At 38.2% G+C, this 27,580-nt stretch overlaps 1 protein-coding gene across 3 annotated transcripts in view; it reads right to left on the reverse strand.

Annotated features, from left to right (window-relative positions):
* Nucleotides 1-239: 239 nt before the first annotated feature.
* CFI (complement factor I) overlaps nucleotides 240-27,580 on the reverse strand; it is an 85,583-nt gene continuing 58,242 nt past the window's right edge. For all 3 annotated transcript variants that reach the window (XM_066384803.1, XM_066384802.1, XM_066384804.1), the window contains 6 exons: nucleotides 20,405-20,440; nucleotides 18,172-18,284; nucleotides 17,902-18,005; nucleotides 7,538-7,815; nucleotides 2,603-2,707; nucleotides 240-572 (listed from right to left, as the gene is read on the reverse strand). In XM_066384803.1, the coding sequence (XP_066240900.1) occupies nucleotides 355-572; nucleotides 2,603-2,707; nucleotides 7,538-7,815; nucleotides 17,902-18,005; nucleotides 18,172-18,284; nucleotides 20,405-20,440 (854 nt within the window). In that variant the 3' untranslated portion in view covers nucleotides 240-354. The remainder of the gene's footprint in view (nucleotides 573-2,602; nucleotides 2,708-7,537; nucleotides 7,816-17,901; nucleotides 18,006-18,171; nucleotides 18,285-20,404; nucleotides 20,441-27,580) is intronic.

Here is a 27,580-nt window from a genome sequence, read left to right on the forward strand (position 1 = left end):
CATTTAAATATGGAAAATGAGACACAAAGTGATAATAAATCATCCAAGTTCAAGTAATTAGAAGGTGGTAGAATTAAGGTTTGAAAGGAGGCTTAGGTGACTCCAATGTCACTCAATGGAGAGATAATTAAACCCCATTTCTAATAAATAAAACATATATGCTTGACTAAAATATTTATTTGAGAATTACACAGCAGAATTCCAATATGGCATAAACTTTGTAGAGAACTTTAAAAATATCCAGTAAAATTTGCTTTATTTTTGTCCTAAAGAAGTACTAATTGTGCAGTATCATTTTAGTTAAAATGGAACTCTCGAGAGAAAAAGAGTGGAAAGAAGAGAGAGAACACAGTTTTATATATTGTACTGAGAAATAAGAGGCCTTCCCACATGATAGGAAATCCAATCAAAATAATTGGCCACTTTGGTATAAACTCCTGGGAACTCTGATTTCCCACATTGTTCACCCCAACTCACAACACCCCAAACATAAGTCACATTGTTGGCATCCTGACAGACTAAGGGGCCTCCAGAGTCCCCTTTACAGGCATCGATGGAACCGTCTTCTGTACCTGGGAAAGACAACAGAAAAGGAAAGTCACACATTCCCTTACGTTTGTCAAGGCGGCCATGCTGCCTTTCTGCCTCTTCCACCAATGAGTGTGATGGCTTCGCCTCCTCACACTTTCCTAACAGGAAGGACACCTCCCCCTTGCAGACCCCGGCTGGGCCCTCAGAGTTGTAGCACTGTGGGCTGGGAAATAAGTTTGTTTTCTACTCATTCTCTAAATTTAGCAAGTGCTCTCCCGGCTTTCTCTACTCTATGTAGGTATATATTATGATGAGATTGCCTTCTAAAAGTACATCAAATGCTGACTGGGAAAATAATAGGATAGCTAGTGCTTACTGAGTGCTTTTATATACAGTATTAGTTGTTTGTTACTTTAAGCCTCACCAGGACCCTATGAGGAAGCATCATTACTATCCCTACTTTAAGATGAAATAAGTAAGGCATAGAGAGATTGTAAATATTCACCTCTTGTCCAAGACCATCCAGCTAAGAAGCGGCAGAGTCTGGACCTGGCAGCCAGACCTCAGAGCCTGTCCTCTTCACTGCAGTGTTGCCTCTTGGTAGCTTTTGTGCTATTCTTTCCTGTTGTCCTCTATAATCTTGACCTCCATTTTAAGATGAGAGGGCACAAGAGATGGTCTATTTACTTTCCTCTCACTCTTAAGACTTTCTAAGATTTTAAAACCACTGTATTCAGGAATTTATAAAATATCAATAACTTCCTTCCCTGTGATACCCTACTTATAGGTGGTTTCAATAAAGCATCATAAACGTACTACCTGGCTGGTGCCTGGCCTTCGGGTTACCACCCAAAGTATTAGGTATGGGCGTTGGCATCACTAGCATATCAATGGAGACAGTGGCAGGTATAGTAAGAAGTGCAGTGGGATTTCTGAGGAGGGAGAATTTAATTGCAACTGAATGCATTTGAAGTGAGATCATCTGGATTTTTATTTAGAAGTTTGGGTTCTGATCCTTGTCTGTAAGACTTTGGACAAATTATGTAACTGCTCTGCATCTTAGTGTCCTCATCTATTAAGAGCCTCAATTTTGTTTTTCCTTAAGTGAGAGGAGGAAACATAGACTTCGCATGCGCCCTGACCAGGATCCACCCTGCAACCTCTCCTGGGGCTGGCACTCCGACCAATCTAGCCACTGGCTGGGAGGGAGGAAGAGAGAGAGAAGGGGAGAGGGAGGGGAAGAGAAGCAAATGGTCGCTTCTCCTGTGTGCCCTGATTGGAGATTGAACCCAGGAGGCCCACATGCTGGGCCGATGCTTTATCCACTGAGCCAACTGGCCAGGCCCAAGAACCCCAGTTTTGCTCTTAAGGAAACTTGCTCAAGGTCACATAAGTATTAATCGGTAAAAACAAGGATGTAAACTCACACAGTCTGTGCTCTTAGTCCCCTTGCTATACTGCTGTATAATAGCTTAAGGAAGGTTTCACCTTTTACTATTAGAATGAGGAAACTTGAACTACAGGGGAGGGACAGCCAGAAGGCCAAGTGAAAGGGTTCAGGGTCCTGAGCAAGGGGCTAATTCGATGGGGAAGAGGAGACACGTTTCTTAAGGAGTATATATAAAAATATATCAGAGAGCCCTAGCTGGTTGCCTCAGCGGTAGAGCGTTGGCCCAGCGTGTGGAAGTCCCAGGTTCGATTCCTGGTCAGGGCACACAGGAGAAGTGCCTATCTGCTTCTCCACCCTTCTCCCTCTCCTTTCTCTCTGTCTCTCTCTTCCCCTCCCACAGCCAAGGCTCCACTGGAGCAAAGTTGGCCTGGGTACTGAGGATGGCTCCATGGCCTCTGCCTCAGGTGCTAGGATGGCTCGGATTGCAGCAGAGCAATGCTCTAGATGGGCAGAGCATTGCCCCCTGGTGGGCAGGCGCATGCGGGAGTTTGTCTGTCTGCCTCCTCACTTCTCACTTTGGGGGGGATATATATATAAATATATTCTCTGATTATATATATATCTATAATATATATATCAGATATATATATATATCAGAGAAACCACTTAGTATATACTTACCTGCACATTCCATTTCATTTTCAAAATACCGATCTGGGTAAAACTTAGAGCAGTTATTTATTAGGTGAACTTGGCCCCATTGAAGTACATAGACTTTTTCATTATCTAAACAAAATGGGAAAACAAATAAACATTTAGAAGATACAAATGAGAAATCTAAAAACTTAGTCTTATAGATTAGTAAACCATTAAGAAGATAGATAAATATATATATTCTTAAACACATATATGAACTTTTGAGGATAATTCACTAGCATATTTAATCCTCATATCTTCAGTTTCTATATTTGTCTTTCATTTCATTTCATTATTTTATTTCAGTTTTTTAGTGAGAGGAGGGGAGGCTAAGACAGACTCCCGCATGCACCCAGACCTGGATCCACCCAGCAGGCCCACTAGGGGGCAATGCTCTGCCCATCTGGGGCCATTGCTCTGTTGTAACTGGAGCCATTTTTTAGCACTTGAGGCAGAGGCCATAGAGTACCCAGGGCCAACTTGTTCCAATTGTACCATGGCTGCAGGAGGAGAAGAGAAGGAAGAGAAAGAGAGAGAGAGAGAAAGAGAAAGAGAGAGAGAGAGAGAAAAGCAAAGCAAGAGGGGGATGGGTGGAGAAGCAGATGGGTGCTTCTCCTGTGTGCCCTGACTGGGAATTGAACCTGGGCATCCACATGCTGGGCCTATGCCCTACCACTGAGCCAACCAGCTAGGGCCTATATCTGTCTTACTAAAAATAGTCAAGGGGCATTCTGAAGTCACAGTCTTTAGTCCACAGCTGGGTACTCTGAGATGAAGGAGACAAACTCCTTCCCTCTGGTTGCCTAGTCCAGTGGGGGAGTTGGGTAGGAATCAATCCAGGTTTTCTCACCTGAGTAGCTCCTATTTTTTTAGAGTCGTTTATTCCCTTGAAAATGCTTGTTAGAATGAAAACAACTTTTAATTTAAGAAGTTAAAGAAAATACATACGAAATTATCAGTGTGTATGTATTTTTGTGTATCTGTGAAGTGCTCCATCTGAGTAATCTGAAAGTGACTGAAAGAGGATTCAGGAGTTCTTTTTCATTAAGTTAGAGATTTGGGGCTTGGATATTTTGGGTCCAGGGAAAGAGAAGGACCAGATACGGTTGCTGATTGACAGTCCAGGGAAGATGAGAAAAATCTAAAAATGCAGGGCGAGATGTCTCTGGTGTGAGGAACGAATCTTTGTCTATCTCCCCTCCTCCCTTTTTCCCAGCCTGCAGCAACTTGGATGCTCTAGGAGGGCAGAGGCCAGGCCTCTCATTCACTGCTGCACCAGCACACAGCCTCATGCTAGCACATAGTAGTTGATTAATAAAAACTACATAATTAATTCATACATCAACTCAGTAATTCAGTTAAACACTAAACATGACAAATGACTTACCTTCTCAATTAATCTATAAGCTACCTGGGGACAGAGCTCTCTGGCTTCTCCTGAGAGGACAGCCCTACTTAGCTAGCATGTGGTGAGCACCAACTGAGTAGTTAACGACAGAACTAACGTTCTCATCTGGGAAGCAGAGGGAGACAAACCCACCAGGGTACACAGCAAATCAGTAAGGAGTTTCTTTTTTTTCTCCTTTGTCTAAGCTTCAAGTTAGTCTCAAGATAGCTATCTTTCTGAGGATAAGAGCTTTTTAAAAATTTGTAATTTGTCACTTCCCCTAACTCAGGAGAAGCCTTTAAAAGCTGGGAACTCCTGTACCACGTGAGAAATTGTTACTCACTGAGGAAATTGCTCCCTCCCTGAATTCCTGTTTTGAATGGTTCTTGAGGCACCTGTCGCCTCCTGCTGCCCGATGGCAGTATTCATGACCAATGGCTCTTACAGAGGGGGCAAGGAATGCCTGGAGAGCTGTAGGTCCCCTGAGAACTGGCCTTTGTCATTCAACCCTGTAGCCTCTGCACTCCCTGTGTTTTGACCGGGTTCATATTTTTCATTAGTGAAATCCTAGCACTTTCACACTACTGTCTTGCACTCAAAGTAAGGGCTCAATGAAGGTGTCAAGCCATATTTGATTAATAAATAAACCAATATATAAGAACATATCCACCATTTATAGAACATACACAGACTAGAAAATGATTAATGCCATAATCAGCCAAATTCAAGATATGGAAATTCTAAAATAAGAACGATCTAGTTTCTTTAATAAATATATTTAAATGGAAGGAGTAATTGTTTTAGATTACAAGAAATTCTATTTAATGAAAATAGCCACAGATGCAACTTGTGGACTTTGTTTAGATTCCAATGGAAATAATCTTACTGTAACAATATGGTATAAGTAGCAGAGGAATATTAAACATGGGCTAGTTATTAGATGACATTGCCAAATTACTTTCATTTTGTTATGAAGTGATGGATTTTTATTTATTTATTTTTTTTAAGTCCTTACCTGGTAAAGATAGTTACTGGAGTATTCATAGGTGAAATTATATGATAGCTGGGATTTATTTAATATATTACAGGAAAAAAATAAGTGTGTGTTTGGAATATGTTGAATAACTCCTGATTTTCCTACAGTCTATTCTCCACCCTCAGTGCCCTGCTCCCTGCCCTAAGAGCCTGGCCTGGAGGAATCCTTCAGCCTCTGGTTTCCAGCTGGTTTCCAGCAGAAGGGAGGGAGGGAAGGAGAAGTTAGCAAGATTGGGGCAAGCTATAACCTTCAACTCAAGGTCACTGCATCTCTCAAAGCAGCCTGCAGTACCTAGGGCTCTTTCTCCTTCCGGTACCTTCTCCTTCCCTCGGGCCTTCGATCTGGGAGAGGTCTCAGTTCTGGTACTGTTAACCTTGGGTTTCTGCCTAGCCTCATGGTTTCCCCACCCCACACCCACTTCTTTGTAATTAACCCCTTTATAAATGAACCTTCCTAATTATTCTATTGAAATAGTGATTGATTCAATGAGATAAAACAAGAATGGTAGAATGTTGATACCTGTAGAAACTGGATAATGAATAATTAGGTTTATTATACTTTTATCTCTACTTTTAAGTACACTTGTAAATGTATATAAAAGTTTTTAAATTAAAAACCCAGCAAATATAAGGACATAATGTGTTCTGGATGAATTAATTACTAATAAAATTTAATATTTTGTATGTCTTGGGTATTCAAATATACCACAAATCTAGGTTAATTCATACATATATTTTATAGTTTCCAGTGTGACAATTATTTTATTTATTTGTTTTTGTTTTTTGTGACAGAGACAGAGAGAGACAGGGAGAGGGACAGACAGACAGGAAGGGAGAGAGATGAGGAAGCATCAATTCTTTGTTACGGCATCTTAGTTGTTCATTGATTGCTTTCTCATATGTGCCTTGAACAGGGCTACAGCAGACCGAGTGACCCCTTGTTCAAGCCAGCAACCTTGGGCTCAAGGGTGAGCCTTGCTTAAACCAAATGAGTCTACGCTCAAACTGGCAACCTTGGGGTTTTGAATCTGGGTCCTCCTCGTCCCAGTCCGATGCTCTATCCACTGTGCCACTGCCTGGTGAGGCTCAGTGTGGCAATTATAAAGAATGTGTTAGAATATAAGTCTATAAGACCAATGCAATGAAGTTATTTACAAAGAGTTTTAAGGGTCATAAGGAAGCTAAATTTTAAGGCTAACTCTTCAGGATGAAAGAAAACTGGCTAATTTAATTCTAATCTAACCTCTCATTTATCAGATCTTTCTAATAAATTTTCTCTAAATGTCCATATCTCTTATTAGTATGAATGTTCATCTCAAATCTCAGAGGCTCAAAAAATGAATTCTTCCTGTGTCTTTTTCCTTTGTGGAATGTGGGGAAGTTTAGTGCATGGAGACTAGGGTAGGGGAGAGGAGACAGCAGAAGGCTGTGGGATCACTGACTCAGCATATACTGTGACTGTACCTTCCAAACCTGTTTATCTTCCACCCAGATCCCTCCAACAAATTCCAAAGCCATGTTCCATGTCCCCCTGTCACTATACCTTTTCTTGGTAAATTGTTACCCCTCAGTGTATGTTTAGGATCACAGAGCGTAGGTGTCCTTTGAAAATCTGGATCAGGCCTGACCAGGCGATGGCACAGTGGCTAGAGCGTCTGACTGGGATGCGGAGGACCCAGGTTCGAGACCCCGAGGTCTCCAGCTTGAGCGCGGGCTCATCTGGTTTGAGCAAAGCTCACCAGCTTGGGCCCAGGGTCACTGGCTTGAGCAAGGGGTTACTCAATCTGCTGTAGCCCCATGGTCAAGGCACATATGAGAAAGCAATCAATGAACAACTAAGGTGCTGCAATGGAAGATTGATGCTTCTCATCTCTCTCCCTTCCTGTCTGTCTGTCCCTATTATTGTCCTCTGTGTTTCTCTCTGTCTCTGTAAAAAGAAGAAGAAGAAGGAAAAAAAGAAAATCTGGATCAGGATCAGCTACATAATTTGCGAAGGCCAGTGAAAAATGAAAATGTGAGGTGCATCCTCTGCAAAAATTGTTAAGAATTTTATGATGGTGACAGCAGAGCAGTAAATACAGCATGGCCTCTCAGAGCCTAGCTTGTGGGGCAGCTGCATAGGTCCCACGCCAGAAGTCAACCTAGCTGGATGTTTATGTCTCTAGATTTGATGCTATGTTCTTTCTGAGTACTAGGAGGTTAGCTCCTATGCATTTCAATTCCCATTCATTTTCAACCCCTAGATCCTGAACAAACTGTAAAACATTCCTGGCCTATGATGGCACAGTGGATTAAGCATCAACCTGGAATGCTGAAGTCGCTGGTTTGAAACTTCGGGTTTGCCCTGTCAAGGCACATTTGAGAAACAACTACTATGAGTTGCTACTCCTCGTCCCCCCCCCCCCCCCCGCCCACCGCTCCTGACCCCTTTTCTCTTTCTCTCTCCTTTCTCTAAAATCAATCAATAAAATCTTTTTAAAACATGGTAAAACATGTACCTTTATCTCGGCCCCAGCCAGAAATGATGCATGTGTCATTCGGTTTGAATAAATATGGAGACCAGGGGACACAGGCAGGGATGGAATTAGGCATTTCACATTCCTTTCGGCCTGCGGGTAATTTCATTTCAATCAAAGCTATGTCATTTTGGTAGGTGGCTCCATTGTAGTTTTCATGGATAATAACTTTGTTGACATAACGGAAAACTATCCCACGGTTATACTTCACCCGGTCTAGTAATGATGTCCATATTTGGTAACGGTGAACTTTACTGGCTCTGTAATAGAAAAAGAAAAAGGGAAATAAAATATGTTGAGGAAAAAACCACAACAATAAACATGGACTTCTGATACTTCATGTTTATATTTTTTCTTCTAAAGAACATTTTTCACTTGCTCAGATATTTTTTTTAAATTTTTTTTCATTTTTCCGAAGCTGGAAACGGGGAGGCAGTCAGACAGACTCCCGCATGCGCCCGACCGGGATCCACCCGGCATGCCCACCAGGGGGCGATGCTCTGCCCATCTGGGGCATCGCTCTGTTGCAACCAGAGCCATTCCAGCGCCTGAGGCAGAGGCCACAGAGCCATCCTCAGCGCCCGAGCCAACTTTGCTCCAATGGAGCCTTGGCTGCGGGAGGGGAAGAGAGAGGCAGAGAGGAAGGAGAGGGGGAGGGGTGGAGAAGCAGATGGGCACCTCTCCTGTATGCCCTGGCTGGGAATCGAACCCGGGACTCCTGCACGCCAGGCCGACGCTCTACTGCTGAGCCAATCGGCCAGGGCCTCAGATATTTTTTAATCCTTGCCGTCATGAAGCAGTGTGCTTAAGTTCACTTAGGGCAGTGTCAAAGTCCCTGGGTAGATGAAGAGAGGAATAATCCACCTAACCACTCAGTGTTGGGAACATAAAGAATTTGCTAACAACCAGAGATGCCCACAAGTAGAATGAGTTAGCTGCCTCTGGAGTGAGAGGCATCTCACTGAAGGTGTTTGCAGAGATGAGACAGTATCTAGCCAGAAATGGAGAGTCAGATTACACACTCTCATCACCCTGCTAACCCCAGAGGTTCTCAAAGTGAAGACCACAGCCATCGTTATCCTGACCTTTAAGACCTCATCCTAACTCTGCATTATATGATTCTTCTTTGCTCTCAAGCCTTGAAGTCAAACATGGAGTCTTATTAATCTTTGGATAGATGCCTATGTCTAGTATTGTATGTGGGACATAGTTGCTTTTTGAAAATCTGGTTGAAATGGTGAATGAGCTAAACATTGCCTGTTCTTATGCCTCACTCCCTTTCATACCAATTTTCACGTCTTGATTTCCAGCAAACTGGGCATCTACTATCATTTTTCTCAGGTAATCAACAGTGATATCCTAGGAGCTACTAAGTTGTTTGGGATGCTTTTAGTTAATACTTGGTGTTCCAAGAATGCTGTTTTTCATATTAATTTTGGTTATTTTGGGGGATCAGAGGTCCTGAATATAGTTGAAGGGTTAACCCTGCTTATGCATTCAGTTTACTACACAAATACTTAATGTGTACTACAATATACCAGATACTGTGGTAGCCGTTGCGATACAGAAATGAGCCAAAGCAGAAATAGTTCCTGCCCTCATGGAGCTCTGGGTTTAGGGAAAGATGTAGCATTAAACAGATAATCACACTTATAAAGATACATACTCTACTGTGAAAAGTGAGAGGAAGGAAAGCAGATGGGTTCTAAGAGTTTATCAAGAAAACTTCAGGGATTAGAGAAGGTTCTCTGAGGAAGTGAAGATTGAGCTGAGATCCGAATGATGAGTAGCGCTAAGCAGGAAACAGAACTACTCAGGCAGGGGAGGCAACATCTGATGGTCTCTGTCACAAGGAGAGAGGTACACACAGAGGCGGATTAAGGTTGATTGAGACCCCAGGCACAGAAGGAAATATGGGCCCCTTGTCATTAGAAAAAAGTGTAAAGTTAGGGTTTTGTGGGGCCCTTCAGAAGTAGGGGCCCAGGGCACACACCAGGTGTGCCTGCCGTTAAATTGCCTCTGCGTGCACATGAGTAGCTGAAAGAAGTCCCTAGTGGGCAGAGCAGAGAGCAGGAGGTGAAACAGTGGGGCAGTATGAGCTTGACTAAGATAATTAGGGCTCAGGCCATATGCGGCCTAATGGGCCAGGTTATGTTATTGTTTACTTGTTATTTTTAACTCTTTGAGTAGTGAATTTTCTTCATGCTCACTGACCCCGGGAATATTTTTTCAAAAAATGAAATTAGTTACAGTTACAGTTTTATTAACTTAATATCATGTTTATTTATTTTTATTTCTTGCGGTTCTTTTTTTTTTTTTTATTGATTTTAACTTACTGTGCTTACATAGATTCAAGTGTCCCCACTGAATATATCTCTCTCCCCCACCCCCATGTTCCCATTGATACCCCTTTTGTTCCCTCCCCCCAAGGCCCTCCCCCTTTCCCTCCAGGATTTGCTGTCCTGTTCTCTATAACGCTGTGTTATGTATATATAATTTCACCAATCTCTTTCCCTTCTCTGATCCCATCCTTTCCTCCCCCTTCCCTCTGGTACCTTTGATCCGCCTCTGCCTCAATTTTGTTCCTCAGTTCACATTGTTCATTAAATTCCTCAAATGAGTGAGGTCATGTGATATTTTTCTTTCTCTCCCTGCCTTATTTCACTTAGCATAATAGTTTCCAGGTCCATCCAGGTTGTTGCAAAAGGTAAGATTTCCTTCTTTTTCTACAGCCGCATAGTATTTCATTGTGTATATGTATCACTGCTTTTTAATCCACTCGTCCACTGATAGACACTTGGGCTATTTCCAGATCTTGGCTATTGTAAACAATGCTGCCATAAACATGGGGGTGCATTTCTTCTTTTGTATCAGTGACTTGGTATTCTTAGGATATATTCTTAAAAGTGGGACAGCTGAATCAAAAGGAAGTTGCATTTTTAATTTCTTGAGGAATCTCCATACTGTTTTCCACAGTGGCTGCACCAGTCTGCATTCCCACCAGCAGTGCAGGAGGGTTCCCTTTTCTCCGCACCCTCACCAGCACTTATTCTGTGTTGTTTTGTTAATGAGCGCCATTCTGACAGGTGTGAGGTAGTATCGCATTGTGATTTTAATTTGCATTTCTCTAATAATTAGTGATGTTGAACATTTTTTCATATGTCTTTTGGTCATCTGTATATCCTCTTTGTAGAAGTGTCTATTCAGTTCTTTTGCCCATTTTTTGATTGGGTTGTTACTTTGTTGGTGTTGAGTTTTACAAGTTCTTTATAAATTTTGGTTATTAACCCCTTATCAGTCGTATTGTCAAATATGTTCTCCCATTGTGTGGTTTGTCTTTTTATTTTGTTCATATTGTCTTTAGCTGTGCAAAAGCTTTTTAGCTTGATATAGTCCCATTTGTTTATCCTGTTCTTTATTTCACTTGCCCGTGGAGATAAATCAGCAAATACATTGCTGTGAGAGATGTCAGAGAGCTTACCGCCTATGTTTTCTTCCAAGATGATTATGGTTTCATGTCTTACATTTAAATCTTTTATCCATTTTGAGTTTATTTTTGTGAATACTATAAGTTGGTGGTCTAGTTTCATTTTCTTGCAAGTACCTGTCCAATTTTCCCAACACCATTTGTTAAAGAGGCTATCTTTACTCTACTGTAAGCTCTTACCTTCTTTGTCAAATATCAATTGTCCAAAAAACTGTGGGTTTATTTTTGGGTTCTCTGTTCTGTTCCACTGATCTGTATGCCTATTCTTATGCCATAGCTGTTTTGCAGTACAATGTTTTGAGTACAATGTAGTATCAAACTGTTTTGAGTACAATGGCCTTGTAGTATGACTTGATATCAGGAAGTGTGACACCACCCACTTTATTCTTTTTTTCTAGATTGGTGAGGATATTCATGTCCTTTTTTGGTTCCATATAAATTTTTGGAATATTTATTCTATATCTTTGAAATATGCCATTGGTAATTTAATAGGAATTACATTAAATTTATAGATTGCTTTGGGTAATATAGACATTTTAATGATGTTTATTCTTCTTAACCATGAGCACGGTATATGCTTTCACTTGTTTGTCTCTTCCTTGATTTCTTTTATCAATGTTTTATAATTTTCCAAGTACAAGTCTTTAACCTTCTTGGTTAAATTTACTCCTAGGTACTCTATTTTTATTGTTGCAATAGTGAAGGGCATTGTTTTCTTAATTTCTCTTTCAGACAGTTCATTGTTGGTATATAAAAATGCCACTGATTTCTGAACATTAATTTTATATCCTTCCCCCCTTGCTGAATTCATTTATCAGATCCAGTAGTTTTTTGACTGTGACATTAGGGTTTTTATGTACAGTATCATGTCATCAGCAAATAATGATAGTTTTACTTCTTTTCCAATTTAGATGCATTTTATTTCTCCTTTTGTCTGATTGCTGTGGCTAGGACTTCCAGAACTATGTTGAATAAGAGTAGTGAAAAGGGGCATCCCTGCCTTGTTCCTAATCTTAAGGGGATTGCTTTTAATTATTGCCCATTGAGTATGATGTTGGCTGTGGGTTTGTCATAGATGGCCTTTATCATGTTGAAGTATATTCCCTGTATTCCCACTTTGCTGAGGGTTTTGATCATAAATGGGTGCTGGATTTTATCAAATGCTTTTTCTGCATCTATTGATAATATCATGTGACTTTTCTCCTTCCTTTTGTTCATGTGATGAATCACATTGATCGTTTTGCGAATATTGTACCATCCCTGCATCCTCAGAATAAATCCCACTTGATCATGATGTATGATTTTTTATAATGTATTGCTGGATTTGGTTTGCTAATATTTTGTTGAGAATTTTAGCATCTAAGTTAATCAGGGATATTGGCTTATAGTTTTCTTTCTTTGAAGTGTCTTTACCTGGTTTTGGAATGAGGACTATGCTTGCCTTATAAAAGGAGCTTGGAAGTCTTCCCTCCTCTTGAATTTTTTGAAATAGCTTGAGAAGGATAGGAGTTAGTTCTTCTTTGAATATTTGGTAAAATTCACCTGTGAAGCCATCTGGCTCAGGACTTCTGTTTGTTGGGAGTTTCTTGATAACTGTTTCAATCTCATTTGAAGTAATTGGTCTATTTAAGTTTTCTGATTCTTCCAGATTGATTTTTGAAAGATTATATGTTTCAAGGTATTTGTCCATTTTATCTAGGTTGTTTAATATTTTGCATACATTTCTTCATAGTATTTTCTTACAACCCTTTGTATTTCTGCTGTGTCAGTTGTTACTTCTCACTCTCATTTCTAATTTTATTTATTTGAGTCCTCTCTGTTTTTCTCTTGGTGAGTCTGATTAACGATTCATCAGTCTTGTTTACCTTTTCAAAGAACCAGCTTTTGGTTTCATTGATCTTCTGTATTGTTTTTTTAGCCTCTATGTCATTTCTTTCCACTCTGATCTTTATGATTTTCTTCCTTCTACTTCCTTTGGGCTTTGTTTGTTGTTCTTTTAGATGTATGACTAAGTTGTTTATTTGGCCTTTTTATTGCTTCTTAAGGTATGCTTGCAATGCTATAAACTTCTCTCTCAGGACTGCTTTTGCTGTGTCCCATAAATTTTGAGTTGTTGAATGTTCATTTTTATTTGCTTCAAGGAAATTTTAGATTTCTCATTTGATCTCATTGTTAACCCATTTGTTATTTAATAACATGCTGTTTAGTTTCCAAGTGTTTGAATTTTTTCAGTTTTTCTATTGTAGTTGATTTCTAGTTTCATGCCATTGTGATCCAAGAAGATGCTTGATATGATTTCAATCTTCTTATTTTATTGAGACTTGTTTTGTGTCCTAGCATGTGGTCTATCCTAGAGAATGTACCATGAGCACTTGAAAAGAATGTATATTCTGCTGCTTTATGGTCAAAGGTTCTGAAGATATCTATTAAATCCAGTTGATCTAGTGTGTCCTTTAAGGCTGCTGTTTCTTTGTTAATTTGCTTTATTGAGGATCTATCCATTGATGTTAGTGGGGTATTAAAATCTCCTACTATTATAGTATTGCTGTTGATCTCACCCTTAATGTCCCTCAAAATCTGCTTTATAAATTTAGGTGCTCCTGTATTAGGTGCGTAGATATTTATAATGGTTATATCTTCCTGTTGGATTGCTCCCTTTATCATTATGTAGTGACCTTCTTTATCCCTTACTATAGTCTTTGTTTTAAAGTCTGTTTTGTCAGATATAAGTATTGTTATTCCTGCTATTTTTTTCTTTTCCCTTTGCATGAAATATTTTTTTCCATCCCTTCACTTTCAGTCTGTGTGTCTCTTTTGTGTTGAGGTGGGTCTCTGTAGACAGCATATGTACAGGTCCTGTTTTCTTATCCACGCAGCTACCCTATGTCTTTTGATTGGAACATTTAATCCATTTATATTTAAGGTTATTATTGATATGAGTTGTTTATTGAGATTTTATTTTTTAAATCTACATTCTTCTTTTTCTAGATTTTTTTCCCCCTTTGTTCTGTTTACAACAGGCCCCTTAACATTTCTTGCAGCAGTGGTTTGGTTGTAGTGAATTCCTTGAGGTTTTTTTTTTTGTCTGTGAAGCTTTGTATTTCTCCTTTAATTTTAAACAATAGTCTTGCTGGATAAAGAAGTCTTGGTTGTAGGCTCTTGTTTTGCATTACTTTGAATATATCTTGCCATTCTTTTCTGGCCTCTAGTGTTTCTGTTGAGAAGTCAGATGTTAGCTTTATGGGGCTCCTCTGTAGGTAATTGACTGCTTTTCCCTTGCAGCTTTTAGTATTTTTTTTTATCCCTTAATTTTGGTATTTTAATTATGATGTGTCTTAGTTTAGGCCACTTTGGGTTCTTCTTTAATAGGACTCTGTTTGCTTCTTGAAGTTGTGTACTTTTCCCTTCATCAATTTAAGGAAGTTCTTCAAAGAGGTTCTCTATTCCTTGTTCTTTCTCTTCTCCTTTAGGAACCCCTATGATGTAAATGTTGTTTCTCTTCATGTTGTCACAGAGCTCTCAGAGTTTCCTCAGACTTTTTGAACCTTTTTTTTTTTTTGCTGCTCTGCTTCTGTAATTTCATTTATCTTGTCCTCTAAATCGCTGATTCGATCCTCTGCTTCATCCAGCCTGCTTTTAATTCCTTTTAATATAATCTTCATTTCTGATATTGTATTTGTCATTTCTGACTGGTTCTTTTTTTATGATTTCAATATCCTTTTTGATGCTTGCTATCTCTTTATTTAGGTGCTCATTATGTCCATCCATTGTAGCTCTAAGATCTTTGAGCATCCTAACAATCATTATTTTAAACTCTGCATCTGGTAATTTGGTTATTTCTATTTCATTCAGTTCTTTTTCTGGGACTTTCTCTTACTGATTCATTTGGATTGCATTTCTGTGTCATCCCATTTTATCTGTGTATAGACTCCTTCTTTGGATGTGTTGTTTGTGTAGCTAGCTGAGTCTAGGGTTGGTATTGTCTGCCTCCGATTTCCAGTTGTGTTGTTTCTAGATTTTCTTGGGTTGGCATCAGCTGTTGTTTTTTAATCATCTGTGGGCTACTTGTCTGCTATCACTGTTCTTTTTACTATTTGTGTTGGCATTTTCTATGTCTTATCTGGGTCAGGTGTGAGGAGCCCTTCCTTAAGATTCCACTCTAACAAGGGTTGCTGGGTCCTGAACTGATGCTCTCCATATTTGGCTGCTGGATGTGCCCGCCCTGGGAAGTGGGAGTTGAAATGTCCACCTACTCTGTCGCCATCTTGCCACTTGTAAAATCATGTTGTTTGATAACCAATTTATAGAAACAAGAACATACATTTGCCTTTTTTTAATGTTGCCTTACACATTTTTAAAATAAAAATTTTTGTACAATCGTACTCTGGATGGTCAGGAGGTGCAAAGACATACATGAACATTCGTACTACATAAAGCATTAATTCAGTGAGAGAGGGGGCGGCAGAGAGACAGACTCCTGCTGTGCCCTGACCAGGATCCACCTGGCAAGCTCACTAGGGCTAATGCTCTGCCCATCTGGGATGTTGTTCCACTGCTCAGCAACTGAGCTCTTAGTGCCTGAGGTGGAAGCCATGGAGCCATCCTCACTCAGTGCCTGGGCCAACTTGCTTTAATTAAGCCATGGCTACAGGAGGGGAAGAGAGAGAGAGTAAGAAAGAGAGAAGTGATAGGAGAAGTAGAGAGAAGCATATGGGTGTTTCTCCTGTGTACCCTGACCAGGAATTGAACCCAGGACATCCACACGCTGGTCTAATGCTCTACCACTGAGCCAACCAGATAGGGCCTATTTAGTTTTTTATCCTAAGGGGAATGCAAGGCCATTGAATTTTGAGCAATAAGTGATCAAAGCCACATATGGAAATACTGCTCTTGCTGCAATAGAGAATGGATAGATGAGGGAGGCGGTGGCAGAGTGAATGTAGGTAAGTGAATTAGGGGGCAGTTGGTATAATCCATATGAGAGGCAAAAGCAGGGTAACCACGGAGATGGAGAGTTTTGAGAATTAAATAATTAGAAATAAAAAATGCCACCTAAAGTTGGTGATATATTGGCTGAGCTGTAGTAGGGTTGTGAGAGTAAAATGTGATAATGCTCATTCCTGCCTTGTGTCACTAGGTGAATGGTGTTGTTATTTGCTGAGATAGGAAACACTGGGACAGAACCATATTTGGGGAAAGGGGCATATCATGAACTCAGTCTTAGAAATTTTGAGTTCAATATACTTTTGGTATAGCCAAGAGAGTATACATAGAAGGTCAGTGGTTGGAGAGGTCCAGGCTAGAGATACTGTATCAGCATATAGCATTGTTTCAGAATACAGCACAGTTAATTTTAAGGAGAGAAGTAAGAAGAGAAGGGAAACCAGGCTAAAGACAGAAGAACTCCGTAATTACACTTGAACAATAATGCTCAGTCATAGGAGGGAGAAGCTGCAAGAAAAGGGTGAAGCAGGTGTGTACTCTACAGAGCATGGTAGAAAACCAGGAGAGTGTGCATCCCAGAAGCCAAGAGGAAAGGGTCATTCAGAAGGAGGAAGTTAGATCTGGCTCATTGCTCCAGTCCATGAGGACCTTTATGGGTATCATGAAGCATATTTAATCATTCAATTTGTCTTCCATCCCTCTCAACTTTGTGTCATCTGTAGATTTGTTAAATAGATCTTCATCTGAATTCCTGTCAGATATGTTGAAATAGATTTTATTCTGGCTCTGTTACTAACTAGTAGTGTAGCTTTAGCCAAGTTATATAACTTCTCACTTTCAGTCTGCTTATCTATATAACGAGAAGGTTACTATTTACGTCTTAGAAGTGTGAGAATATTAAAAGAAAATAACAGATGTGGAAGTGCCAGGCACAGCATTTGGTCTGTAAGAGGTGCTCAATAAATATTTTATTCATTCTTGAGATCAGAACTGAGGCCAGAATCCCAAACTCTGTCCTCCTTCAAGATGACCTTTATTCATTCATTATCAACACATTTTAGGCATTTCTCTGCAGTCACTGTTATGAACTAAATTGTGTCCCCTAAAATGTACATGTTAAAGCCCTAATCCCCAATGTGACTGGATGTGTTTGGAGACAGGTCCTTTAAAGAGGTTTAACTAAGGTTAAATGAAGTCATAAGAATGAAGCCCTAATCCAGTATGACTTGTTCCCTTTTAAAAAACAGAAAGAGACATCAGGAATGCAGGCACACGGAGAAAAGGACATGTGAGGATACAGCAAGAAGGCAGCTGTCTGCAAGCCAAGGAAAAACCACCCCTACCGGTATCTTGATCTTGAACTACTAGCCTCCAGACAGCGAGAAAATAAATTTCTGTTGCTTAAGTCCCCCATTCTGCTGTATTTAGTTATGAAAACCCTCACAGGTGAATAGAGACACTATTAACTTGCCTTATTGGCCTTTTATCAAAAATTATATTTTTGATCTGTAAGTAATTATGCGATATCTTTTGTTACATATTAATATTGAATCCAGACACACTATGCCTACCCCACTTCTCTGACCTGAGAATCCTGAAGCCTTATTAAAGGAAGAGATAAATGTAGGTAGTACCAACTTACTTTTCCACCATGCAAATGGGCGCAGTGAAGTCACATGGTACCTATAGGTTTGATCTGCCCTTGTCAGCGGGGATCAAGTTTGGGTCTGTGGGAAACACGGTAGGTTCTCAGACTGGCCTTATTGTGAATATCAGATGGTATTGGACAGTTAGTAGAGTGGAAATTGTCAATAACTTTTCTTAGCTATGTTTTTATCATCTATCAGAATTTCTATTACTCATTTTCATTGGTTCAGAAAATTCAAAAATCTATTAGAGACATTTTTTTTTTTACCTGACACAATGTGCAGCAGTCAGGATCCAACAGCCACCAATATAAACTCCTCCACAGTTGATTTTGTCATCCTCCCTAACTGCCACCTGCCATGGGAATTCTCCCTGTAAAGACATTTGTGTGGTCATTGCCATTCTACAAACAGGTGGCTCTAAGATATTTCCATTGCAAGATTCCAAGTTCCTTATAATTACATATTCCACCCTGTTTCCCCCGCCAAACTCAGGCTGTTCCCGGGAAATGACATGAGGACTTTTCGTGTAGGTTTACCTTCTCTGCTGGCTTCCCTCCTACGACTCGCTTCCTTCGAACGGGCACACTGTGCACACTGTTTTTAACTCCACAGGATAGTTTAGGAAGCAGTGACTTTATCCGTTTTCTTTCTTCAAGAAAAGAAGAGATTGTGTCAAGATTCTGAACCTATTATGGGCAGACAGTTCTTGATTATCGATGCCACAAAAAATGCAGAGTCACAGCTTATATGAAAGAGGCCAGATTCAGTATAAATTATTTTGGATGCTAAACCGTATTATTCATTTTGTTTAAGAATTCCGGTTTAATATTAAAATTGACTTCATTCTCTCAAAGTCTTCCTAAAGGTGAACTAGTGGCTGGCTGAGGAGTTGAATATTTACCAAATTCTGGCTGATGAGAGATGCCACATGCCCAGGCATTACTGCTGGGCCAGCTCAGGGTGGTTGGTAGTCTTATGGAAAACCCCTGTCTTCTTACTTTCATAGTTTTTACTTTTTAGAGGCTGTTTATATAGAAATATTTTCAATAATATTAATAGTAGTGATGTTAATATTAAATACTTTCTATGTGTCAGACTTTATGCAAAGTACTTTGTAGATGGTTATCTCATTTAAACATCATATTAACCCCAAGAGACAAGGTGCTGGGAACCCCAGACAATCATGGATCAGTTGGCCAGGAGAGGGAGTATGTATTTAGCTACCAGACATGCGATGACATTTCCTTCCTCTGTGAGCATTTAGATGTGGTACCTTTGTTACTGGGGAAGCAACATAGGAAAGCTAGGCTTACGACATGAATTTGCAAAAGAACACATGACAAAGAAAGAGAGTAACAGTGTAAGATGTTCTCCTTATTCTCTTTATATATTTTACCATGTCATGAAAATTTACAGACATGCTTCTTAGCCCCAAATGAGAAAGAAAAATTAACATCTCTGCCAATTGCTTTGAGCATATAAGAAGGAGGGTCCTCAAGAGAGACAAGTTGTAAACAAATATGTACATTTTTTTTAGAGGGGGGGCTCCCATCCTTCCTAAGGTTGGGGCAGTGGTCGGCAAACTGCAGCTCACAAACCACATGTGGCTCTTTGGCCCCTTGAGTGTGGCTCTTCCATAAAATACCATGTGTGGGTGCAAAGGCCAGCTTAGGAGTACCCTAATTAAGTTAATAACAATGTACCTACCTATATAGTTTAAGTTTAAAAAATTTGGCTCTCAAAAGAAATTTCAATCGTTGTACTGTTGATATTTGGCTCTGCTGACTAATGAGTTTGCCAACCACTGGGTTGGGTGAAGAGTGTGATGACAGGTTTTAAACTTCTGCTTGGGCCTTTGAAAGAAGAGAGATTTCATTGATTGAAGGCTGTGAAACCAGCTTGGTTGGTATCCAAATATTAGTGTTATTTGAGCAGAAAATAAAGGGCCTTTGTTTAAAATCCCTTCTGAGCATCTGTAGTTTTGAGATCTAAATTTTTAACTCATTGCCTGATTTTTAAAAATGTTATTTAATTTTGGGTCTTGGCAACTAAAGGAGAGTCTTGTATGAACTTCAGTTTAAAATATTCCCACAAAAATAAAAACAACAACAACAGAAAGCCAAAATGAAATGATAAGAAAAAATAGAAATAAAATACCCCTAAAGTAAGGAGTTATTTTATTACCAATTTGTATTTGAGGTTAAGTTACTCACCCGAGGTTAGATAGCTAATAATAATTGAGTCAGGATTTAATACAAGTCAATTTGACCTGAAAGCTCTAATCAATCACTGTCTTCCCAGGACATATTGGCTTTTAGTGCACAACTGGCCAGAATACAAATCTTCACAGACCTCCTATTATTATGGTTTAAAACATAGCAAAAGAATTAATTCAATTCATTATTTTTCTATTTCAAAATGTGTGTCCTGGGTCATGCTTGAAATTTTGTTGTTTTTGACAGAACTGACCAACAAAGCTTCTAACAAATAGAAAAACTTTATGTAGAATTAGAGTATTATTTTCACATCAAAATTAGTCAGATGCATTAATCCATTTTTAAAGCAGGTCTCAAGAAGGATTTATGCTTATTTTACTTAAAAGTGATAAGGAAAAAGAAAAAGTACTTTTATTTTCTCAATTTAAACTGATATCAAAGGTGATTGTTACTTGAATCAGTTATATTACATACACATACATATACACATACAACATTAAAATGTAAACTTAAATCAGTGAACCACTAGTAAAAAAGATTAATGTCAACTTACCAGTATCCATATTAGCAGTCAAAGTTTCTGGTTCTTCTATAATAAAACAAATTTCCAGTGTTCAAAGTTGTGTTAATAGTAAAAATTAAATCATTTAAACTTTGATAATAATTTTTTTTTCTTAAAACTTGTCCTCCTTTTAGAAAGACAAAATCCCCAAAGCACATCATCTGATTTCCTTTTTTTTTTTTTTTTTTTTACTAGATAATTGTGAAGGCTGCAGATGAACTTCATAGAATTTTATAGGCATGAACTAGAGGTGTCTATAGGTAAGTGAATGGTGATGTTCATGGTGCTAAGGTTTTCTGCATTTAGAACAAGCAAAACTCCCAGGTCAGAGAAAAACAAAAGCTGCTCTTTCAAAGGTTCTTACATAAGGTAGGAAGCAGTCACTGACACTGAGCAATATAGTTTCTGAGCTGACATTAAAAAGGCTCCTCTCCTTATATACATAATAAGGCACTTCTTTCAGGAGGCATGCAAGCAAAGATATTTCACTAGTTTCAGTATCAGGTATTGTTAATATTAGACATTTGAGATGCAGAAGTCCAAAGCAAAAAAAGAAAACAAACAGGAAGGATTCTTCTTTCTTTCTTCCTTAGATTTTGCTTAAAGGTATATGGAGTGATTTCATCTTCACTCTGCTGCCCTAGAACATTTAATCATGCACAGGATCCTGATTTCTTTGACCTACTGACCCAAAGATGGATTGCCACCAACATGTGGCTCTGTCTTGGATGAGGTTGCCCATCCAGAGGGCAATGGTACTTTGCTGTAGCAATCCTGTCTTGGCCCTGAATTCCCCAAGTTCTTTTTAGAAGAGACATACATGTATTTCTTATGCCAAACATCTAGATTATTTTCTGGGCAGAGAGGCTCTGCTTAGAACTTTCACAAAAGCACCCTCATGAATCAAAAAGGAGTCTCAAAATTCATGCTAAATGGTCAACAAAATTCATGCTAAATGGGGAATTCCAGTGTAGCTCAGGTATACTAGATATTATAAGAGCAGCACGAAGCTCTGACAGCTCTAACTATAAAAAAAATTAATAGCTCTGGCCAGGTAGCTCAGTTTGTTAGAGCATTGCCCTGACATGCCAAGGTTGTAGGTTCCATCCCCAGTCAGGGCACATACAAGAATCAACTAATGAAAGCATGGATAAATGGAATAACAAATTGATTTTTCTCTCAATCTCTGTCTCTCTCTCTTCTTCCCCCTTCCCTTCTATTTCAAATCAATAAATTAAAATATTTTAAAAAGAAAAACAATCAATAAAGATTAAAACAACTAATGAAGAGTAAAGATTTATATGCAACAAAGCTCACTATGGATAAAATAATAGATTGATGGCAGAGTGGAAGAAGACATATACAATCTCTTAAACTAAAAACGGATTAATATCTAGAATGCAAACCAACAAAGAAAGAAGACTGCAATCCCAACGTGAAATGAAGCAAAAGATGTTAACTGGTGAAAGCAAAGATAAAAGAAAAGAAAAAAACCTCAAAGCTAGCATGCACATAAAGAGATTCAAAATCATTGGCTATCACAAAAATTCAAAATTATAAATGATGTCATATCATCTGACAGTATGAGATTACCAAAACTAGAAAGCTAGATAATACTAAATGTTGGTTCACAGGCATGGCTGGTGGAGGTGAGACTGGATAGCTCTGCTGAAGAACACACAGACACTAGCTAATCAGACTAAGTAGATGTGTACCCCAAGACCCAACAATTCCTTACAAGCTAAATGACTCAAGGAAGTCTTCCTACACATCTCCAAGGAGAGGATATTCATTACAGTGTGACTGTGGGCTGAGAGTCCATTACTGAGAAAGCAAAGATTAAACTGAAAGATGAACAGCACAGAGTATTTTATGCAGCAGTTAGAAGCAATAGATTAAGGGGCCACATAACATGGACAGATCTCTGAAACATAATGCTCTGTGCAAAGGAAAAAAGGAAATGTAAGATCTACAACAAAATGCTATGTGAATTAAACATGTATGCTTACAATGTAACAATACACATTGGATGAGAATGCATACAAACAAAAAGATATACATGTTAAATCACACTAAAATGCTTGCTGTGTGAATGGAAATAAAGGAGAATAAATGAAACAAGAGTGGGGCTTTGCCTTGACCAGGAATGGTCATGTGTGATGATATGAGCAGTATCATTATCTCATCTCCATGCCCCTGAGCTCTGAAATTAGGAAGAAAGGAAGGAAGGGAAAGAGGGAGGTAGGTAGGAGAAGGAATCAAGAAGGCTGGTGGTGGTGGGAACAACAGCAGCCTTGGAGGACAAGACAGGGTGAATATGAAGAAATGATTGAGATTAGGCACTAAGGGGTGATCTTAAGCATGTAGAAGCCCCACCAGGAATCCTAAGAAATCTTGAGGGGAGACCATGGGTGTTTAGTAGTCATTTTATATGAATAAGAGAGAAAAAGGTGATCCTAAAAAGCAGAATTTGGTAACTTCTGGCTTACAAAATAAATTAGAAAGTCAGAATGCCTAGCTATGTCAACCCAAACAGGCCTTCTCCAAGGCACATTGTAATAATAATAAAAAAAGGCAAAAATCAGTGATAAAAAAAGAATCATCAAGGCAGTTAGGAAAAAGAAGAACTTAACATATAAAGGAAGTCCCATAAGGTTATCATAAGACTTCTCAGCAGAAACTCAACAACCCAGAAGAGAGTGGAACCAAACATTGAAGGTACTGAAAGAAGGAAATTACCAGCCAAGAATACTATATCCATTAACATTGTCCTTCAAATATGAAGGAGAAATAAAAACTTTTACAGACATACAGAAACTGAGGGAATTTATCACCAGAAAACTCCCACTGAAATACTCAAGGAAATACTCAAGGGGGTATATCTACCAGATACAAAGAACAAAACAACACAAAACTACAAGTAAAAGCTCCAACAGGGTTACAATATAAACAAGGATAATCTGTGACAATGAAAACATTAAAAGGGAGAGGATAAACGTCTGAAGTAGCAAAGGAGAATGAGTATAGAAGCACTCATAAGACAAAGGACTCTGTGAATATGAAACTTTTTCTATCAACAATCTAATGGTAACCACCTATGAAAAAACTAAACTAAAATACAGAGCTTAAAAAAAGAGAAATAGAGGAAAGAACCATGGAATACTACCAAGCAAAAACAACTGACAGAAACACAAAAGAAAAGAATCAAAGGAGACACAGAGCTACCAGAAAACAAAACATACATTGGCTACAGAAAATCCTCATATGTCAATAATTGCCCTAAATGTAAATGGACTAAACTCAACAGTAAAGAGGCAGAGAGTAGCAGATTGAATAAAAAAGCAAAACCCAACTATATGCGGCCTTTAGGAGACACATCTAAGGTACAGGGAGAAAAGTAGACTCAAATTGAAAGGTTGGAAAATAATTCTCCAAGCAAATGATACACAAAGAAAAGCAAGTGTAACCATACTTATATCTGACAATACCAATTTCAAGACAACAAGGTAACAAGAGACAAAGGTAGACATTTCATAGTGATAAAGGAAATACTATATCAAGAAGATATAACACTTCTTAACATATATATGTTGAATCGGGGAGCATCACAATATATATAGCATCTACTAAAAGATCTAAAAATAGATAGATACAGACAAAAATGCAATCATAGTTGGAGATCTCAACACACCATTAACAGCATTAGATAGATCATCCAAACAGAAATATTGGTCTTAAATGACACATTAAACACAAAGACATAATACACATATACAGAACATTTCATTCCAGAACATCAGACTATATATTCTTTTCCAGAGTGCATGGAACATTCTCAAGGATAGACCATATGTTGGGCCACAAAACCAACTTCAACAAATTTAAGAAGATTGATATACCAAGCATATTCTCTGACCATAAAGCTTTGAAATTTGAATTCAACTGCAAAAAGGAAGTAAACCCACAAAAACTTGGAAATTAAACAACTTATTTCTAAAAAATGACGGGATCAAAGAAGAAATAAAGGCAGAGGTCAAAAGATATACAAACAAGTGAGAATAACAACACAACATATCAAAACTTCTGGGATGCAGCAAAAGCAGTAATATGGAGGTTAATATCATTACAGGGTTATATCAAGAAACAAGAGAGATTTCAAGTAAACAACCTAACATCTCATCTTAAAGAACTAGAAAAAGAAGAACAAAGGAAACTCAAAGTCAGCAGAAGAAAGGAAATAGTAAAGTTAGAGCAGAACTAAATGAAATAGAGAACAAAAAAATTGTAGAAAACATAATACAACAAAGAGCTGATTCTTTGAAAAAATAAATAAAATTGAAAAATCCCTTGCTAAACTCACTAAGGAAAAAAGAGAAAGGTCTCATATAAACAAAATCTGAAATGAAAGAGGAGAAATTGCATCATAGATATACAAAGGATCATAGTAGAATACAATGAAAGACTATCTGCCACCAAATTCAACAACCTAGAAGAACTGGATAAATTCCTAGAACAATACAATCTTCCTAGACTAAGTCATGAAGAAGTGGAAAATCTAAATAGACTTATAAGCAGGGAAAAAAATATATACGCAGTTATCCAAAACCTCCCTCAAAATAAAAACCCAGGACCAGATGGCTACACTAGTGAATTCTACCAAATATTCAAAGAATTGGTACCTATCTTTTTCAAAGTCTTCCAAAAAAATAGAAGAGGAAGCAATACTCTCTAACACATTTTATAAGGCCAACATAACTCTGATACCAAAATCTGAGAAGAACAACACAAAAAAAGAAAACTAGACCAATATCTCTAATAATACAGATGGAAAAATCCTAAACAAAATGCTAGCAAATCGAATACACCAACACATTAAAAAATAATACATCACAATCAAGTGCTATTCATCCAGGAGCACAAAGATGGTTCAACATATATAAATCAATCAATATAATATACCACATCAAAACAAAATACAAAAATCATATGATTCTATCAGTAGATGCAGAAAAGGCATTCCATAAGAAACAACATCACTCTATGTTCAAAACAATCAATAAAATGAGTATAGAAGAAAAGTACTTCAACATATTAAAGACTATATATGATAAACCACTAGCGAATATCATACTGAATGGTGAAAAACTGAAAGCTTTCCCTCTAAAATCAGGAACAAGACAAGGTTGCCAACTCTCTCCACTCTTATTTAACATAGTTCTGTAGGTCTTAGCCAGAGCAGTCAGGCAACAGAAAGAAATGAAAGGCATCCATATTGGGAAAGAAGAAGTAAACATATCATTTATTGTCGATGACACTATCCTACATGTAGAAAACACCAAGGACTTCACTGAAAAACTATTAGAAACAATAAACACATTCAGTCAAGTCATGGGATATAAAATCAATATACAAAAGTCTACTGATTTTCTATACACAACAATGAAACTTAAGAAAATAAATTGAAAAAATTTCTTATACATTTGCAACAACAAAATAAAATACTTAGAAATAAACTTAACAAAGAATGTGAAGGACCTACCATATTCCCCCATGTATAAAATGCACCCTTTTTTGAAAAATTTGGGGTCTAAAAACTGGGTGTGTCTTATACAGTGGCTGTAGATTTTTTTTAACTTGCATTTCCCACTTTTTTGCATGGATGAGGAGTTGTATGAATTTTATAATGAATAAAACTTGAGTTCAATAACTTTATGTAATACATTTTTTTTCAAATTTTGGGCCCCCAAATTAAGGTGTGTTTTATACATCAGAGCATCTTATACATGGGGAAATATGGTATATACTCAAACTACAAAACATTATTAAAAGAAATTGAAAAAGACACCGTGAAATGGGAAAATAGTCTATGTTCATGGATTAGAAGAATCAACATAGTTAATTAAAATGGCCATGTTACACAAAGCAATATACAGATTTAATGCAACCTGCATCAAAATCCCAATGTCATTTTTAAAAGAAATAGAACAAAAAATCACCAGGTTTGTGTAGAACCATAACAAACTGTGAGTAGCCAAAGCAATCCTGAGGAAAAAGAATGGAGCCAGAAGTATTACACTACCTTACTTCAAGTTATACTATAGAGCCATGATAATCAAAACAGCATGGTATTGGCAGAAAAACAGATATACAGGCCAATGGAATAAAGTTGAGAGCCCAGAAATAAAACCACATATATATGGGCAAATAATCTTTGACAAAGGGGCCAAAAGCACACAATGGAGAAAAGAAAGCCTCTTCAATAAACGGTGCGGGGAAAACTGGAGAGCCACATGCAAAAGAAAAACTTGACTACCGTTTGTCCCAATGCACAAAAAGTAATTCAAAGTGGATCAAAGACCTAAATATAAAATCTGAAACAATAAATCACATAGAAAAAAACATAGGTACTAACTCTTAGACCTTGGCCATAGAGAAAATTTTATGAATTTGACCCCTAAGGCAAGGGAAGTAAAGGCAACAATAAACAATGGGACTATATCAAACTAAAAAGCTTCTGCACAACAAAAACTGACAACAAAACTAACAGACAGCCAAGCAAATGGCCATTGATATTCACAAACAGCTCCGATAAGTAGTTAATATCCAAAATATATAAAGAACTCACAAAGCTCAACAACAAACAATTCAGTTAAAAAATGAAGAGAAGACCTGAACAGACACGTCTCCCAAGAGGACATACAAATGGCCAACAGATACATGAAAAGATGTTCATCTTCGCTAGCTATTAGAGAAATGCAAATCAAAACTACGAGATACCACCTTACACCTGTTAGATGAGCTATTATCAACAAGACAGGCAATAACAATTGTTGGAGAGGCTGTGGAGAAAAAGAACCTTTTATGCACTGCTGGTGGAAATGTAAACTGGTACCGCCATTATGGAAGAAAGTATAGTTTTTCCTAAACAAATTAAGAATACAGTTGCCATATGACCCAGCAATACACTCTACTGCAGCGGTTCTCAACCTGTGGGTCGCGACCCCAGTGGGGTCGCCTAAAGCCATCGGAAAATACATAGTGCATATCAGGTATTTACATTCTGAATCATAACTGTAGCAAAATTACAGTTATGAAGTAGCCACCAAAATTATTTTTTGGTTTGGGGTCACCGCAACATGAGAAACTGTATTGTGGGGTCACGGCATT

The sequence above is a fragment of the Saccopteryx leptura genome, chromosome 5 (assembly GCF_036850995.1).
Source record: "Saccopteryx leptura isolate mSacLep1 chromosome 5, mSacLep1_pri_phased_curated, whole genome shotgun sequence".
NCBI lineage: Eukaryota > Metazoa > Chordata > Mammalia > Chiroptera > Emballonuridae > Saccopteryx > Saccopteryx leptura.